The sequence below is a fragment of the Salvelinus fontinalis genome, chromosome 6 (assembly GCF_029448725.1).
Source record: "Salvelinus fontinalis isolate EN_2023a chromosome 6, ASM2944872v1, whole genome shotgun sequence".
In the NCBI taxonomy this organism is placed as follows: domain Eukaryota; kingdom Metazoa; phylum Chordata; class Actinopteri; order Salmoniformes; family Salmonidae; genus Salvelinus; species Salvelinus fontinalis.
In genome coordinates this window covers 73630550-73646499 of record NC_074670.1, presented here as the reverse complement: position 1 = coordinate 73646499, position 15950 = coordinate 73630550, and the positions used below count along the sequence as shown (strand labels likewise).

The window sequence follows — 15950 nt, the reverse complement described above, 5'->3', positions numbered from 1 at the left end:
AATTTGGGTAAGAACAACACTCCAGGCCACTCTTGAATATCTTAAACTAGATAGACAGTATGTAAATTATAATGGACATATATAACTAGATACTGTCTATGTAAATTATAATTACGTATATAACTAGACAGTATGTAAATTATAATGGACGTATATAACTAGATACAGTATGTAAATTATATTTAGGGTATTTGGCCCTCAAGCCCAATGGTTTGCCCACCCCTGCTATACACAAAGAAGCGGTTCTCTGAGAACACCCTCTGACCCCCCTCTCGTGCGTTCGTGCGTGCGTGCGTGTGTGTAGGGGGGGTTGACCTTAGTTCAAGCCCTGACCTCTACCTCTGCTCCTCAACTCTCCTGGACTTAAAAACCTCACCTAGGCCTGTTGTGGTGACAGGACCCACACACTAGTCTCTCTGCCAACCTTACACAAGGACAAGAGTGGCTAGTGCCAGTTTCACTCAATTACCAACTACAACGTCTAACACTCGTTCAGTCAGTCATTCACCACACCTTTCTTCACTCTAGCCCTCGGTCACTTACAGGGGAAAATGAGAGGCAGTCAAGAGTGTGCTGAACACACCACACCACAGGGTTCCCACGGCATAATATACACTGCTCAAAAAAATAAAGGGAACACTTAAACAACACAATGTAACTCCAAGTCAATCACACTTCTGTGAAATCAAACTGTCCACGTTTGTGGACAAAATTTGTGGCCCACTGGAGGTCATTTTGCAGGGCTTTGGCAGTGCTCCTCCTACTCCTCCTTGCACAAAGGCGGAGGTAGCGGTCCTGCTGCTGGGTTGTTGCCCTCCTACGGCCTCCTCCACATCTCCTGATGTACTGGCCTCTCTCCTGGTAGCGCCTCCATGCTCTGGACACTACGCTGACAGACACAGCAAACCTTCTTGCCACAGCTCGCATTGATGTGCCATCCTGGATGAGCTGCACCTGAGCCACGTGTGTGGGTTGTAGACTCCGTCTCATGCTACCACTAGAGTGAAAGCACCGCCAGCATTCAAAAGTGACCAAAACATCAGCCAGGAAGCATAGGAACTGAGAAGTGGTCTGTGGTCACCACCTGCAGAACCACTCCTTTATTGGGGGTGTCTTGCTAATTGCCTATAATTTCCACCTTTTGTCTATTCCATTTGCACAACAGCATGTGAAATGTATTGTCAATCAGTGTTGCTTCCTAAGTGGACAGTTTGATTTCACAGAAGTGTGATTGACTTGGAGTTACATTGTGTTGTTTAAGTGTTCCCTTTATTTTTTTGAGCAGTGTAGTTAGAACAGACATACCGTGGAATCCCTGACCTCTTCCTGCTTGTCTTCATACTCCGTAAAACCACCTCTCTTTCTCTAATGAACAGAAATGCATTGATTCTTAGATTTAACATCCACATCTGCTCTGATCCACAAAGTTTTTATTTTCTAATCCGATAGATGTCTTTTTGCTTGTTACATTAAAAAACAAAATCGTTATTAAATTACTCTATAGGGTACTTTCCACGCCTGTCGGTCTGTCTGTGTGAGGCCAGAGGTGACTAGTGAATGAATATTCTCTTATCTCTGCCCTGACATCCCCAGCGAGATTACAACTGATTACTTCATTAATGATTTAACCAGGGAACTAGAATCCTATGGATTTAACGCTTTGAGGTGCAGCCTACAGACAAAATGTTAAAGGCTTTGTTTAAACACTAACGGATTCTAATCGATGATATTACAAAACGATACACTTTGAACAGTTATTAACGGAATAGAACAGCGATGGGAGTAACTGTCAGGCAGGTCTAACTGACCCCTTAGACCAGTTCTCAGACCGCCTGCTTTAGGCTCAAACATCCGTTAAAGTTCACTGCCCAGCGCGGCTTCAGATTGCTGGTCTGAAGGGTTGCATCCCAAATGGCACCCTAGTCCCTATATATTTTCTATGGGTCTTGGTCAAAAGTACTGCACTAAATAGGGAACAGGGTGCCATTTGGGATGGAGAGGGCGCCCTTAGGTTATCAGGAGTAATTATAAGCCATATCTCTGGCCTCTGCAGCTGGAGGAACTGCCAGGCTGAGATTTAACCTCTCAGCCCTGACCCTGTCAACACCTACCAGAGCAGGGCAGTGAGAGATTCTATACGTACACACATTAGAGCAGGGCAGTGAGAGATTCTATACGTACACACACCAGAGCAGGGGAGTGAGAGATCTAGACGTACACACACTAGAGCAGGGGAGTGAGATCTAAACGTACACACACTAGAGCAGTGCAGTGAGGGAGATTCTAGATGTACACACTCTAGAGCAGGGGAGTGAGAGATCTAGACGTACACACACTAGAGCAGGGGAGTGAGAGATCCAGACGTACACACACTAGAGCAGGGGAGTGAGAGATTCTAGACATAAACCTACCAGAGCAGGGGAGTGAGGGAGCTTTTAGACGTACACACTCTAGAGCAGGGGAGTGAGAGATCTAGACGTACACACACTAGAGCAGGGCAGTGCGATATTCTAGACGTAAACACACCAGAGCAGGGCAGTGAGAGATCTAGACGTACACACACTCGAGCAGGGGAGTGAGAGATTCTAGACGTACACACACTAGAGCAGGGCAGTGAGAGATCTAGACGTAAACACACCAGAGCAGGGCAGTGAGAGATTCTAGACGTACACACACTAGAGCAGAGCAATGAGAGATTCTAGACGTACACACACTAGAGCAGAGCAATGAGAGATCTAGACGTACACACACTAGAGCAGGACAGTGAGATGGTGCTGAAGAGGATGGCTGACGTTTTACATGCTCCTGACCAATTGTGCTATTTTGTTATTTTTTTTGCGTTGTTTGTAACTTATTTTGTATATAATGTTGCTGCTACCTTCTCGTATGACCAAAAATAACTTCTGGACATCAGAACAGCGATTACTCACCACGAACTGGAAGAAGCTTTTTCCTTTAACGAGTCCGACGAGAATGATATACTGCTCTCCCGGGAACAGGCCCAAATCCCCGTCATTTGAGTGAAGAAAAGATGGGGAGAAAAAAAAGAGGACGCAGATCGGGCTGCCTTCTGAGAATCCGTAGGTATAGCTTACAGCTTGTGTGGTCTACAAGCTGTAGACCACACTATCTACCAAGAGAGTTCTCATCTATATTATTCGTAGCCGTCTATTTACCACCAGACAGATGCTGGCACTAAGACCGCACTCAACGAGCTGTATCAGGCCATAAGCAAACAAGAAAATGATCATCCAGAAGCGGCATGGCTAGTATGCCTATTTTTACCAGCATGTCACATGCAACCACAGGGAAAAAAACTCTAGACCACCTTTACTCCACACACAGAGACGCATACAAAGCTCTCCCCTGCTCTCCATTTGGCAAATCTGACCATAATTCTATCCTCCTGATTCCTGCTTACAAGCAAAAACTAAAGCAAGAGCACCAGTGACTCGCTCAATAATGAAGTGTTCAGATGACGCGGATGCTATGCTACAGGACTGTTTTGCTAGCACAGACTGGAATATGTTCTGGGATTCATCCAATGACATTGAGAAGTATACCACTTCAGTCATCGGCTTCATCAATAAGTGCATCGACGACGTCATCCCCACAGTGACCGTACGTACATATCCCAACCAGAAGCCATGGATTACATGCAACATCCGCATCAAGCTAAAGGCTAGAGCTGACGCTTTCAAGGAGCGGGACACTGACGAACCATCAAACAAGCAAAGCGTCAATATAGGATTAAGATTGACTACTACACCGGCTCTGACGCTCGTCGGATGTGGCAGGGCTTGAAAACTATTACCTAATACAAAGGGAAACACAGACGTGAGCTGCCCAGTGACGCGAGCCTACCAGACGAGCTAAATGCCTTTTATGCTCGCTTCGAGGCAAGCAACACTGAAGCGTGAATGGGAGCACCAGCTGTTCTGGATGACTGTGTGATAACGCTCTCGGTAGCCGATGTGAGCAAGACCTTTAAACAGGTCAACATTCACAAAGCCGTGGGGCCAGACGGATTACCAGGACGTGTACTCAAAGCATGCGCGGACCAAATGGCAAGTGTCTTCACTAATATTTTCAACCTCTCCCTGACCAAGTCTGTAATACCTACATGTTTCAAGCAGACCACCATAGTCCCTGTGCCCAAGGAAGTGAAGGTAACCTGCCTAAATCATTACCTCCCCGTAGCACTCACGCCGGTAGCCATGAAGTGCTTTGAAAGGCTGGTCATGGTTCACATCAACAGCATCCTCCCGGATACCCTAGACCCACTCCAATTCGCATACTGTCCAAACAGATCCACAGATGACACAATCTCGCACTCCACATTGTCCTCTCCCATCCGGACAAAAGGAACACCTACGTGAGAATGCCGTTCATTGACTACAGCTCAGCGTTCAACACCATAGTGCCCACTAAGCTCATCACTAAGCTAAGGACCCTGGGACTGAACACCTCCCTCTGCAACTCGTTCCTGGACTTCCTGACGGGCCAACCCCAGGTGGTAAGGGTTGGTAGCAACACATCTGCCACGCTGATTCTCAACACTGGGGCCCCTCAGGGGTGTGGACTTAGTCCCCTCCTGTGCTCCCTATTCTCCCACGACTGCGCGGCCAAACACGACTCCAACACCATCATTAAGTTTGCTGACGACACAACAGTGGTAGGCCTGATCACCAACAACGATGAGACGGGTTGAGAGTTTCAAGTTCCTTGGTGTCTACATCAACAACAAACTATCATGGTCCAAACACACCAATACAGTTGTGAAGAGGGCACGACAAATCCTTTTCCCCCTCAGGAGAATTAAAAGATTTGGGTCCCCAGATCCTCAAAAGGTTCTACAGTTGCACCATCGAGAGCCTCCTGACCGGTTGCATCACCGCATGGTATGGCAACTGCTCGGCATCTGACCGTAAGGCGCTACAGAGGGTAGTGTGTACGTCCCAGTGCATCACCGGGGCCAAGCCTCATGCCATCCAGGACCAATATAATAGGCGGTGTCAGGGGAAAGCACATAAAATTGTCAGAGACTCCAGTCACCCAAGTCATAGACTGTTTTCTCTGCTACCGCACGTCAAGCAGTACCGGAGCGCCAAGTCTATGACCAAAAGGCTCCTTAACAGCGTCTACCCCCCCCCCCCCCCCCAAGCCATAAGACTGCTGAACAATTAATCAAACGGCCACCGGACTATTTACATTGACCCCCCCATTTGTTTTGTACACTGCTGCTACTCACTGTTTATTATCTATTCATAGTCACTTCACCCCCACCTACATGTACAAATGACCTCAACTAACCCGTTGAGACAGATTCTGGACGTATACACACTATAGCAGGGCAGTGTGAGAGATTCTAGACATACATACACCAGAGCAGGGCACTGACAGGGATCCTGGACACACGTGTTTGAGTAAGTTCAGGGCTGAGAAAGGAACCTTTTTAGTTTCCCTACACAGCGTTACTTTGTCATTCTGAAAGGAGGGATGACGAGAGAGAAGTCTGATGTGAGGAGGATAGACCTCTCCAGATCTTTCAGACAAGTAGCGTATTGAATGAAACCCTTCCCTTCACATCCCTCTATTCCGCTCATCTCTTCACCTCTTTCCTTCTCAGCACCATTCACCAGATCACAGGCAGCAGCCGTAGTGAATGGTGCTGAATGGACCCCTTCCCTTCACCCCTTCCCTCGTTCCCTGCACTATTCTAACGAGCAGCCATTGATTGGAGGTTCTCTTTAGCGCTGTTTTTAACAGAGGCCTCCACAGTCTTTCATCTACTGCCAGAATCTCCTATAACAGCCATGGACTCCATCTCTCCCTCCTCCTTCTCTAGACAGACAAACTGATTGCTACCAGCATGGGGGAGCTGTGCCCTGCATAACTTGTAACAGTAGGTAGAAGATAAACAATGTATAAAGAAGACGGGAGTAATATATGGAATGATACACTAGTTAGAATATCAAAAGTGGGATGGAAGTTGCACTTTAATTTTCTATTGTTGAATCGATAGTCTGTTAACAGTGGCTACGCACTTACAATATACACACTGAACACAGGCTGCTCAACCCAATGACAGTAAGACACCAGCTATATACACTGAACACAGGCTGCTCAACCCAATGACAGTAAGACACCAGCTATATACACTGAACACAGGCTGCTCAACCCAATGACAGTAAGACACCAGCTATATATATACACTGAACACAGGCTGCTCATCCCATTAACAGTAAGACACCAGCTATATATACACTGAACACAGGCTGCTCAACCCATTAACAGTAAGACACCAGCTATATATACACTGAACACAGGCTGCTCATCCCATTAACAGTAAGACACCAGCTATATACACTGAACACAGGCTGCTCATCCCATTAACAGTAAGACACCAGCTATATATACACTGAACACAGGCTGCTCAACCCATTAACAGTAAGACACCAGCTATATATGCACTGAACACAGGCTGCTCAACCCATTAACAGTAAGACACCAGCTATATATACACTGAACACAGGCTGCTCAACCCATTAACAGTAAGACACCAGCTATATATGCACTGAACACAGGCTGCTCATCCAATTAACAGTAAGTGTATAAAGCTGCTTTCTTAAAGGCAAAGCAGGTCTGACACAAAGTGTCGTAACAGGACCACCCTTCCAAACTTCGTCTTGTTGACTCATGAGAAAAACAGAACGTGACAAGCCTGCGCTTCAAAGGCTACTCTGACTGACACTTGATATGCAACAAGAAAACCCAAACATGTTGGTGTCTGGGATTTATGTGCCTATATAGTGCCTGGGGCCCTGGCCAGTAGTGTCGGGAATATGGTCTTTCATTTCTGAGGAAACATCGCCCCCTTGTGGCAATGAGTAGCTATGGTAAAATAAACAAAAAAATGCTTTAATTTCAAACAATGTGAACTGATTAAATAAAAATCACAGCAACTGATGTTGAGTTGGTTTACTTTTATTCAAAAAGTGACTGTCTCCAGACAAGTAAAAATCTGACTGAGTGACAATAGCATGGGGGACAAACAATACCACAGGAGAGTGTGTGCGTATGTATGTATGTATGTATGTATGTATGTATGTATGTATGTATGTATGTATGTATGTATGTATGTATGTGAAAAGATTAAAACACACAAATGGCCAAAAAGGAAAAACACAAATGAAAATAAAGCTTGATGTTTGTTTTATATACAGGAAGGTTCAAATAAAAGGAATTATACCAATGTAGTGGTAGTAAGTGACAAAACAAAAGCCACAGTCATTTTTACTCCAAAATATTTACTTACATAAAATAATAATTAGGTAAAACACAGGCTGTTTGTATCTACTTCATCCACATCACATCTGGACCATCTGTTCTGTCGTCATAACAACCCCAATAATCACCTTTCATGGCTACCTCTGACATGGAAGAAAGTTGTGAGAGAAAACAAATGTAGGACCTTTCCAGAAACAACCCCAAGCACCCCAGTGTCACGAGGCCCAACCAAATCTCATCTACATAATCTTTCCGGGGCTACCTCAAGTCTAACCCCGAGGTGCTAGTGTAGCTCTATAGTAATTTGATGGTTATAAGCAATACAATAGTAGCTTCACCATTTACCTCTGATAGACTAGTTGGGATGAAGCCTAATTGCTTATACCTTACCCATTCCTATCAGATATACACAGGTGCCTTGGAGAGTCTAGGTATATAGGCAAAGAATGACTAGAACAGGAAAAAGCATCCCTTAAGCAATATCAATTTCATTCTAGTAATACTATTTCTATGGGGCTAGGGGCAGTTTCTGGACAGGGCAGTTGATTTCCTTCCACTATAGCATGTTTAAGGCTCAGGCATGGAATGATTACAAAGTAGATAGATTTACCTCAGTAGACAAAACATTTAATTAAAACTTATGGACGACATAATAGTTCATGTCACATTTAAGCTTTGTCTAGCTGCCAGAGTGCTGCTACTGTTGAAGTGTCCCAAATGGCACCCTATTCCCTATATAGTGCACTACTTTTGACCAGGGCCCATAGGGAATATAGGGCCTGGTGAGGGCACTAGGGAATAGGGTACCATTTGGGATGAAACCAATCAACGTTTCTATAGGATTAATAATGATGACTGGTTTTTAGTTAGTTACACAGTTTTATATTGTGGAGTTTTGCGACAGGACATTATTATTACTCATGGATGTTGAAAATCTTAAAGCTGAAATTTCACAAGCCAGATTTATTTTGTCATAATGAATCTCATCCAAACTAATTTACACGTAGGAAAAACGGTAGAAACCCCAAGACGTTAAGAAAAAAAAATACAAATTTAAAAATCTTCCGACACCTGACTACCCATGCTTTCATTTTAAACAGTTTTACTTACACATTTCTGAAACATTAACTTTAGGTTGAACATTTTAATAAAAAAAAAAAGCACAGTTATAAAATCAGCACCGATTCATATATAACTTTATTTAAAATTTAGAGATAGCTATTTCAACACTAAATATGCTGGATTTTCAGGAGATGGAGAAATGTATTTTCTGTGTATTAACGTGCTGCTTGCTTGTCTCTGAGTCAGCACAGTGGTGGCACTACCAGAGAGAAAATCACCTCGCTGTCCGTTGAGAGAGAAAACTCTACAGATAGGTAGAAGGGTGCAAATCTTTGGGTAAGCTTCAGGACTTGTGTGACAGCCTAGTTCCTTGTTAAACACTTTTGGCTGCATACCAAATGGCACCCTTTTCCCTATATAGTGCACTACTTTTGAGATGCATCCTGGGCCTCTTCACAGCAACTACTGGGGTCCTCAGTCAGACAGTATCCAACAACCACAGAATGGAAACAGTACCCACACATTTGGATGTGACGAAGAGAGCTTCCGGTCCAAACGTTGCAAGAAACTATACTGAAGCATTTACAACAGTGTGGCGTCATTTCTACGTGTTTCATATGAAGGAATCTGCTCTTGGAAAAAGAGTGTGCCCTTTACTAGGGCCAACGGTTGGATGTGTGTTGCTACAGCCAGGACTCTTACAGCTGATCTAGTTAACAGGTCACCAACTGAACCACCAGCAGTCATCATCACAACCACAGAACCAACAGATTCTGACAGTCCAACATGGAGGAAAGGAAAACTAAAAAACTGAAAATAGCATAAAGACCGTGTCCATCCACTACTACTACAGCACAGCTAGCTAGTTAACTTTCCTACTAACAACCTGTTTATAAATTACTAGACCACACCGGGTTACTCACTATACTAGCATAGAGACAGGGTTAGAAGACATTTCCAAATCTCATTCCATCTCCATTTGGAAGAAAAATAAACATTCTAGAATAATGGAACTTTCTTCAGACTAAATGTCGAGGATTCCTTTAGGTTTGAAACTGGTTTGCCACTAACTGAAAGGGGAAAAGCTTACCCAAGGATTATAAAAGTATTTTGTTTTCATTCAGTCCCCTCTGAGCAAGCAACACTGTGTGTGTGTGTGTGTGTGTGTGTGTGTGTGTGTGTGTGTGTGTGTGTGTGTGTGTGTGTGTGTGTGTGTGTGTGTGACCATGGAGGATAAACCAGAGAAGACTTCAGATCCGCATCTTAACTTCTCCATAAATACAAAATGCCTCTCCTCTTCGTCTACAAATACCAGTTTAAAACATGGACACTCCAAGGACCTGCAGAGACAAAAGGGATCATTACACATCTGTAAAAGCACTTAGCAACAACAACATGTCTTACGTATTACTATAGTGAGGCTAAACCAACCTCCCAGATCTCATCTCGACTATTGGGAAATCTGGAGAACTTCAGTATTGGATTGTGTTTTAACATAGCGCTGGCAGGCAAAGCTTGTGTTTGATTAGCGCCGAGTAGAAATGAAGCATTCGATAGACTGAGTAAAATTATGTTTCCCCTAAAGAGAGGCATTGCCTTGATTTAGCTTTTTGTTTTCCTACTGTGTTGGACAAAGTTTCAGTAGCCCGTGAGGAGTTAGTTTGTATGTTATGCATGCTAGCTTGTTGCATCACTAGACCACTGTACTCCACCCCTTTTTATCTTCTTCCTGAGGAGAACTTCCCCAGGCTTTCCAACAGAAAAAGCTCAAAAAGGAATGTATTCAACCAAATGATGTTCCACATTTAACCCCTCTGAATCAGAGAGGTGCGGGGGCTGTCTTAACGTCCACATCATCGGCGCCCGGGGATCAGTTATTGGGGGCCGGCTCATATTTTCGAACCAGCAATCTTTTGGTTACCGGCCCAAAAGTTCTTATTACCGCTAGACTACCTGCTGCCCAGAATGTGTATAGCCTGGGCTTCCGAGGCTAATATTACTAGAAAAATCAGAGGTTGGAACCTAAATTATTTTCCAATCATTCAGTTCTGAACAGAACCATAATTGTTTCCGTTACGTTCCACTGTTCTGACCAGCAAAATCAACGGTTTATATTGTTCCTTTCTGAAATACATTTATTTATTTTTACATTTAGTGAGACATTAAATTGCTTCACCAATCAGAGCAGCTTGCTGTGGAGAAATGAATATATTCATCTGAAATGGGTCTTCCGCATTTAAACCAACCCCTGAATCAGAGGTGCGTAAGGCTGCCTTAAATCGACATCCACGTCTTCGGCGCCCGGGGAACAGTGGGTTAACTGCCTTGCTCAAGGGTAGAACAACAGATTTTTACCGTGTCAGCTCGGAGATTCGATCGAGTAACCTTTTGGTTACTGGCCCAACACTCCTACCCGCCAGCCTACACACGCAATGATTTACAAGTGGCAGACAGACACTGGGTGCCAGCTGGAATTGTCAATGTATGCATCTCAATAGGAAAATGATGATTTTACACAATATAGAAACAGAAATAATCTACAAAATGACTTTGTAATTTCAATGACGTGTATTCATAACATCTTAGCTTTTATAATAAACTAAATGACATTACAATGTTACATATTAGTTTCTTTTAGTTGTCTTTTTTTCTTCTTTAAAAAAAATAATAAATATATATTTTTTTTATTGTGCTTACGGGCACCTGGTTTGTAAGTAAGCATTTCATGGAAAGGTCAACACCTGTTGTATGTGACAAATACAACTTGATGTGGTATTTCCTGGCGGTCTCCCGTCTCAGTATTAACCAGGCCGACCCTGAACAGGCGAGGTTAGGGTGGTATGACCACAAGCGTAGTGGTGACCCAGCACAGAGGTGCAGTGCTCGTTACATATTAGTTTCTAGGGAACAATAAGTGCTTTAAAACATAGCCCGATTTAAAAAAAAAATGTTTGCCTTTATTTAACTAGGCAAGTCAGTTAAGAACAAATTCTTATTTACAATGACGGCCTAGGAACAGTGGGTTAACTGCCTTGTTCAGGGGCAGAACGACCGATTTTTACCTTGTCAGCTCGGGGATTCGATCTTGCAACCTTTTGGTTACTAGTCCAACGCTCTAACCACTAGGCTACCTGCCTCCCAATAAAATACCCTCTTATTTTCTGGTGCTCCTAAATTTAAGTTGCGAGCACCAGTACAACCAATGAAAATGTTTAATTTAGAGCGCTGTGTATGTATAAGGAAGAGTATTACTATAGAGTAATAATGGTTGAGTATAAGAGAAGAGAGTTACTTACAGACTCGTCCATGATAGAGCCAGGGTCAAAGTAGTCTGGTTTCAGCTCTGATCTCTCTCTCCTGTTCTTAGAGGGGGGCTGGAGAAAGAAGAGAAACAAATATAAATGATTTAAATTCTGCTTATATGAGCTGATTGTGATAATTACACACTGAACAAAAAATAAACGCAACATGCAACAATTTTAAAGATTTTACTGAGTTACAGTTCATATAAGGAAATCAGTCAATTGAAATAAATTAATTAGGCCCTAATCTATGGATTTCACATGACTGGCAAAACATGAATTTGTTGGTCACAGACACCTTAAAAAAAGGTAGGGACGTGGATCAGAAAACCAGTCCGTATCTGGTGTGACCACCATTTGCCTCATGCAGTGTGACATCTTCACATAAGAAATGAACAGGCTGTTGATTGTGAGCTTTGGAATGTGGTCTGACTCTTTAACGGCTGTGCGAAGTTGCTGAATATTGGCGGGAACTGGAACCCACTGTCGTACACGACAATCCAGAGCATCCCAAATATGCTCAATTGATGTCATGTCTGGTGAGTATGCAGGCCATGGAAGAACTGGGCCATTTCTAGCTTCAAGGAATTGTGTACAGATCCTTGCAGAACATGAGGTGATGGATGAATGGCATGACGACTGGCCTCAGGATCTAGTCACGGTAGAGTGCATTCGGGAACTATTCAGACTTGACTTTGTCAACATTTGGTTACATAACAGCCTTATTCTAAAACTGATTTTAAAAATGTTTCTCAATCTACCCCATGATGACAAAGCATAAACTGTTTAGAAATTTTACCAAATGTACAAAAAATTCAAACTACATTTTATAAAATAAGTTCAGACCCTCCTGTTTCCATTGATCATCCTTGAGATGTTTCTACAACTTGATTGGAGTCCATGTGTGGTAAATCCAATTGATTGGACATGATTTGGAAAGACACACGCTTGTTAAGGGCCCACAGTTTCTTTGTATTCAAATTTTTTGATGTTGGTAATTTAACCCCTTTTTCGTGATATCCAATTGCGATCGTCTCATCGCTGCAACTACCCAATGGGCTTGGGAGAGGTGTAACGGATGTGAAATGGCTAGCTAGTTAGCGGGTACGCGCTAGTAGCATTTCAATCAGTTACGTCACTTGCTCTGAGACTTAAGTAGTGTTGCCCCTTGCTTTGCAAGGGCCGCGGCTTTTGTGGAGCGATGGGTAACGACGCTTCGTAGGTGTCAGTTGTTGATGTGTGCAGAGGGTCCCTGGTTCGCGCCCGTGTCGGGGCGAGGGGACGGTACTAAAGTTATACTGTTACAGAGGCGTCCTCCGAAACATGACCTGCCAAGCCGCGCCACTTCTTAACACCTGCTCGGTTAACACGGAAGCCAGCTGCACCAACCTGTCGGAGGAAACACCGTACAACTGACCCCCCCGTGTCAGCTTACAGGCGCCCGGCCCGCCACAAGGAGTTGCTAGAGCTCGATGAACCAAGGAACGCCCCCCGGCAAAACCTTGGGATCGAAACCCAGGCTGTAGTGATGCCTCAACACTGCAATGCAGTGCCTTAGACCGATAAGGTCCCACAGTTGACAGTGAAAATCAGTGCAAAAACCAAGACACCGATGGTCACTGACAGAGCTCAAGAGTTTCTCTGTGGAGATGGGAGAACCTTCCAGAAAGACAATCATTTCTGCAGCACCCCACCATTCAGGCCTTTATGGTAGAGTGGCCAGACGGAAGCCACTCATCAGTAAAAGGCACATGACAGCCAGCTTGGAGTTTGCCAAAAGGCACCTAAAGGGCTCCCAGACGATGAGAAACAAGGTTCTCTGGTCTGATGAAACCAAGTTTGAACTCTTTGGCCTGAATGCCAAGCGTCACATCTGGAGGAAACCTAGCACCATCCCTACAGTGAAGCATGGTGGTGGCAGCATCATGTTGTGGGGATGTTTTTCAGCTGCTGGGACTGGGAGACTAGTCAGGATCGAGGACAATATGAAAGAAGTAAAGTACAGAGCGATCCTTGATGAAAACCTGCTCCAGAGCGCTCAGGACCTCAGACTGGGGCGAAGGTTCACCTTCCAACAGGACAACAACCCTAAGCACACAGCCAAGACAACACGAGTGTCTTCAGGACAAGTCTCTGAATGTCCTTGAGTGGCCCAGCTAAAGCCCGGACTTGACCTGATGAAACATCTCTCGAGGGACCTGAAAATAGCTGTGCAGCAACGCTCCCCATCCGATCTGCAGAGAAGAATGGGAGAATCTACACAAATACAGGTCTGCCAAGCTTGTAGCGTCATACCCGAGAATACTCGAGGCTGTAATCCCTGCCAAAGGTGCTTCAACAAAGTACTGAGTAAAGGGTCTGAATACTTTTTTTATTTTTATACATTTGCCAACATTCCTAAAAACCTGTTTTTGCGTTGTCATTATGGGGTATTGTGTGTAGATTGACGAGGGAAATGTTTTTCTTTTTTTTTTAAGTAACAAAATATGAAGGGTCTGAATACTTTCTGAATGCACTGCAACTCTGTGCATTCAAATTGCCATCGATAAATTGCAATTGTGTTTGAGGTCCGTAGCTTACGCTTGCCCATACGATAACCCCACCGCCACCATGGGGCACTCTGTTCACAACGTTGTCATCAGTAAACTGCTTGCCCACACGACGCCATCTACCACCTGCCCGGTACATTTGAAACCGGGATTCATCCGTGAAGAGCACACTTCTCCAGTATGCCAGTGAGCAATTACCCACTGAAGTTGGTTACGACTTCCAAATTCTCTAAAGCTGGGTGTACACTACACAATTTCATCCCCGATTTAACTGTTCCAGACACATTTTTGAGATGAGACAAAAAACCCATGTTGATGCCTACTGGGGGGGGGGGGGGGGGGGGGGGGGGCACACAGACGCTCGTTTAATGGGAGCAGATTAGAGACGCAATCCGAGGGCTATCGATCAACTTTGAGCAGTGCCACACGTCCCAATATTTTCTAACATTTTGATTTTATCAGCACAAAATCTTCCATGCTTTTGTAGTGTGAGATGTGCAACGCCAATGAGCAATAGTCAATGAGAGCTCGCCGGTGAAGAACCCAGTGAGATGAGCATCACCCAGAATGTGTAGACTCAAAGGAGCCATGTCCCTTTTACAGGACCCTGTCTTTCAAAAATAATTGGTAAAAATCTAAATACCTTCACAGATCTTCATTGTAAAGGGTTTAAACACTGTTTCCCAACCTGTAGAACGATCGTAAAGACACTAACAGCTAACAGATGGTAGACAATTAAGGTCACAGCTATGAAAACTTAGGACACTAAATAGACCTTTCTACTGACTCTGAAAAACACCAAAAGAAAGATGCCCAGGGTCCCTGCTCATATGCGTGAACGTGCCTTAGGCATACTGTATGGTGGCATGAGGACTGCAGATGTGACCAGGGCAATATATTGCAATGTCCGTACTGTGAGACGCCTAAGACAGAGCTACAGGGAGACAGGACGGACAGCTGATCGTCCTCGCAGTGGCAGACCACGTGTAACAACACCTGCACAGGATCGGTACATCCGAACATCACACCTGTTGGACAGGTACAGGATGGCAACAACAACTGCCTGAGTTGCACCAGGAACACACAATCCCTCCATCAGTGCTCAGACTGTCCGCAATAGGCTGAGAGAGGCTGGACTGAGGGCTTGTAGGCCTGTTGTAAGGCAGGTCCTCACCAGACATCACCGGTAACAACGTCGCCTATGGTCACAAACCCACCGGCGCTGGACCAAACAGGACTGGCAAAAAGTGCTCTTTCCTGACGAGTCACGGTTTTGTCTCACCAGGGGTGATGGTCGGATTCGCGTTTATCGTCGAAGGAATGAGCGTTACACCAAGGCCTGTACTCTGGAGCAGGATCGACTTAGAGGTGGAGGGTCCGTCATGGTCTGGGGCGGTGTGTCACAGCATCATCGGACTGAGCTTGTTGTCATTGCAGAGATCCTCCTCCCTCATGTGGTACCCTTCCTGCAGGCTCATTCTGACATTACCCTCCAGCATGACAATGCCACCAGTTATACTGCTTGTTCTGTGCGTGATTTCCTGCAAGACAGGAATGTCAGTGTTCTGCCATGGCCAGCGAAGAGTCTGGATCTCAATCCCATGTGCACGTCTGGGACCTGTTGGTTCGGAGGGTGAGGGCTAGGGACATTCCCCCCAGAAATATCCAGGAACTTGCAGGTGCCTTGGTGGAAGAGTGGGGTAACATCTCACAGCAAGAACTGACAAATCTGGTGCAGTCCATGAGG

At 44.6% G+C, this 15950-nt stretch overlaps 1 protein-coding gene across 1 annotated transcript in view; it reads right to left on the bottom strand.

The window, feature by feature from the left end:
* Nucleotides 1-6971: 6971 nt before the first annotated feature.
* LOC129858681 (cohesin subunit SA-2-like) overlaps nt 6972-15950 on the bottom strand; it is a 38781-nt gene continuing 29802 nt past the window's right edge. Inside the window, exons 31-32 of the mRNA XM_055927983.1 lie at nt 11649-11726; nt 6972-9692 (exon numbers count right to left, since the gene is read on the bottom strand). Coding sequence (XP_055783958.1) covers nt 9669-9692; nt 11649-11726 — 102 coding nt within the window. The 3' untranslated portion in view covers nt 6972-9668. The remainder of the gene's footprint in view (nt 9693-11648; nt 11727-15950) is intronic.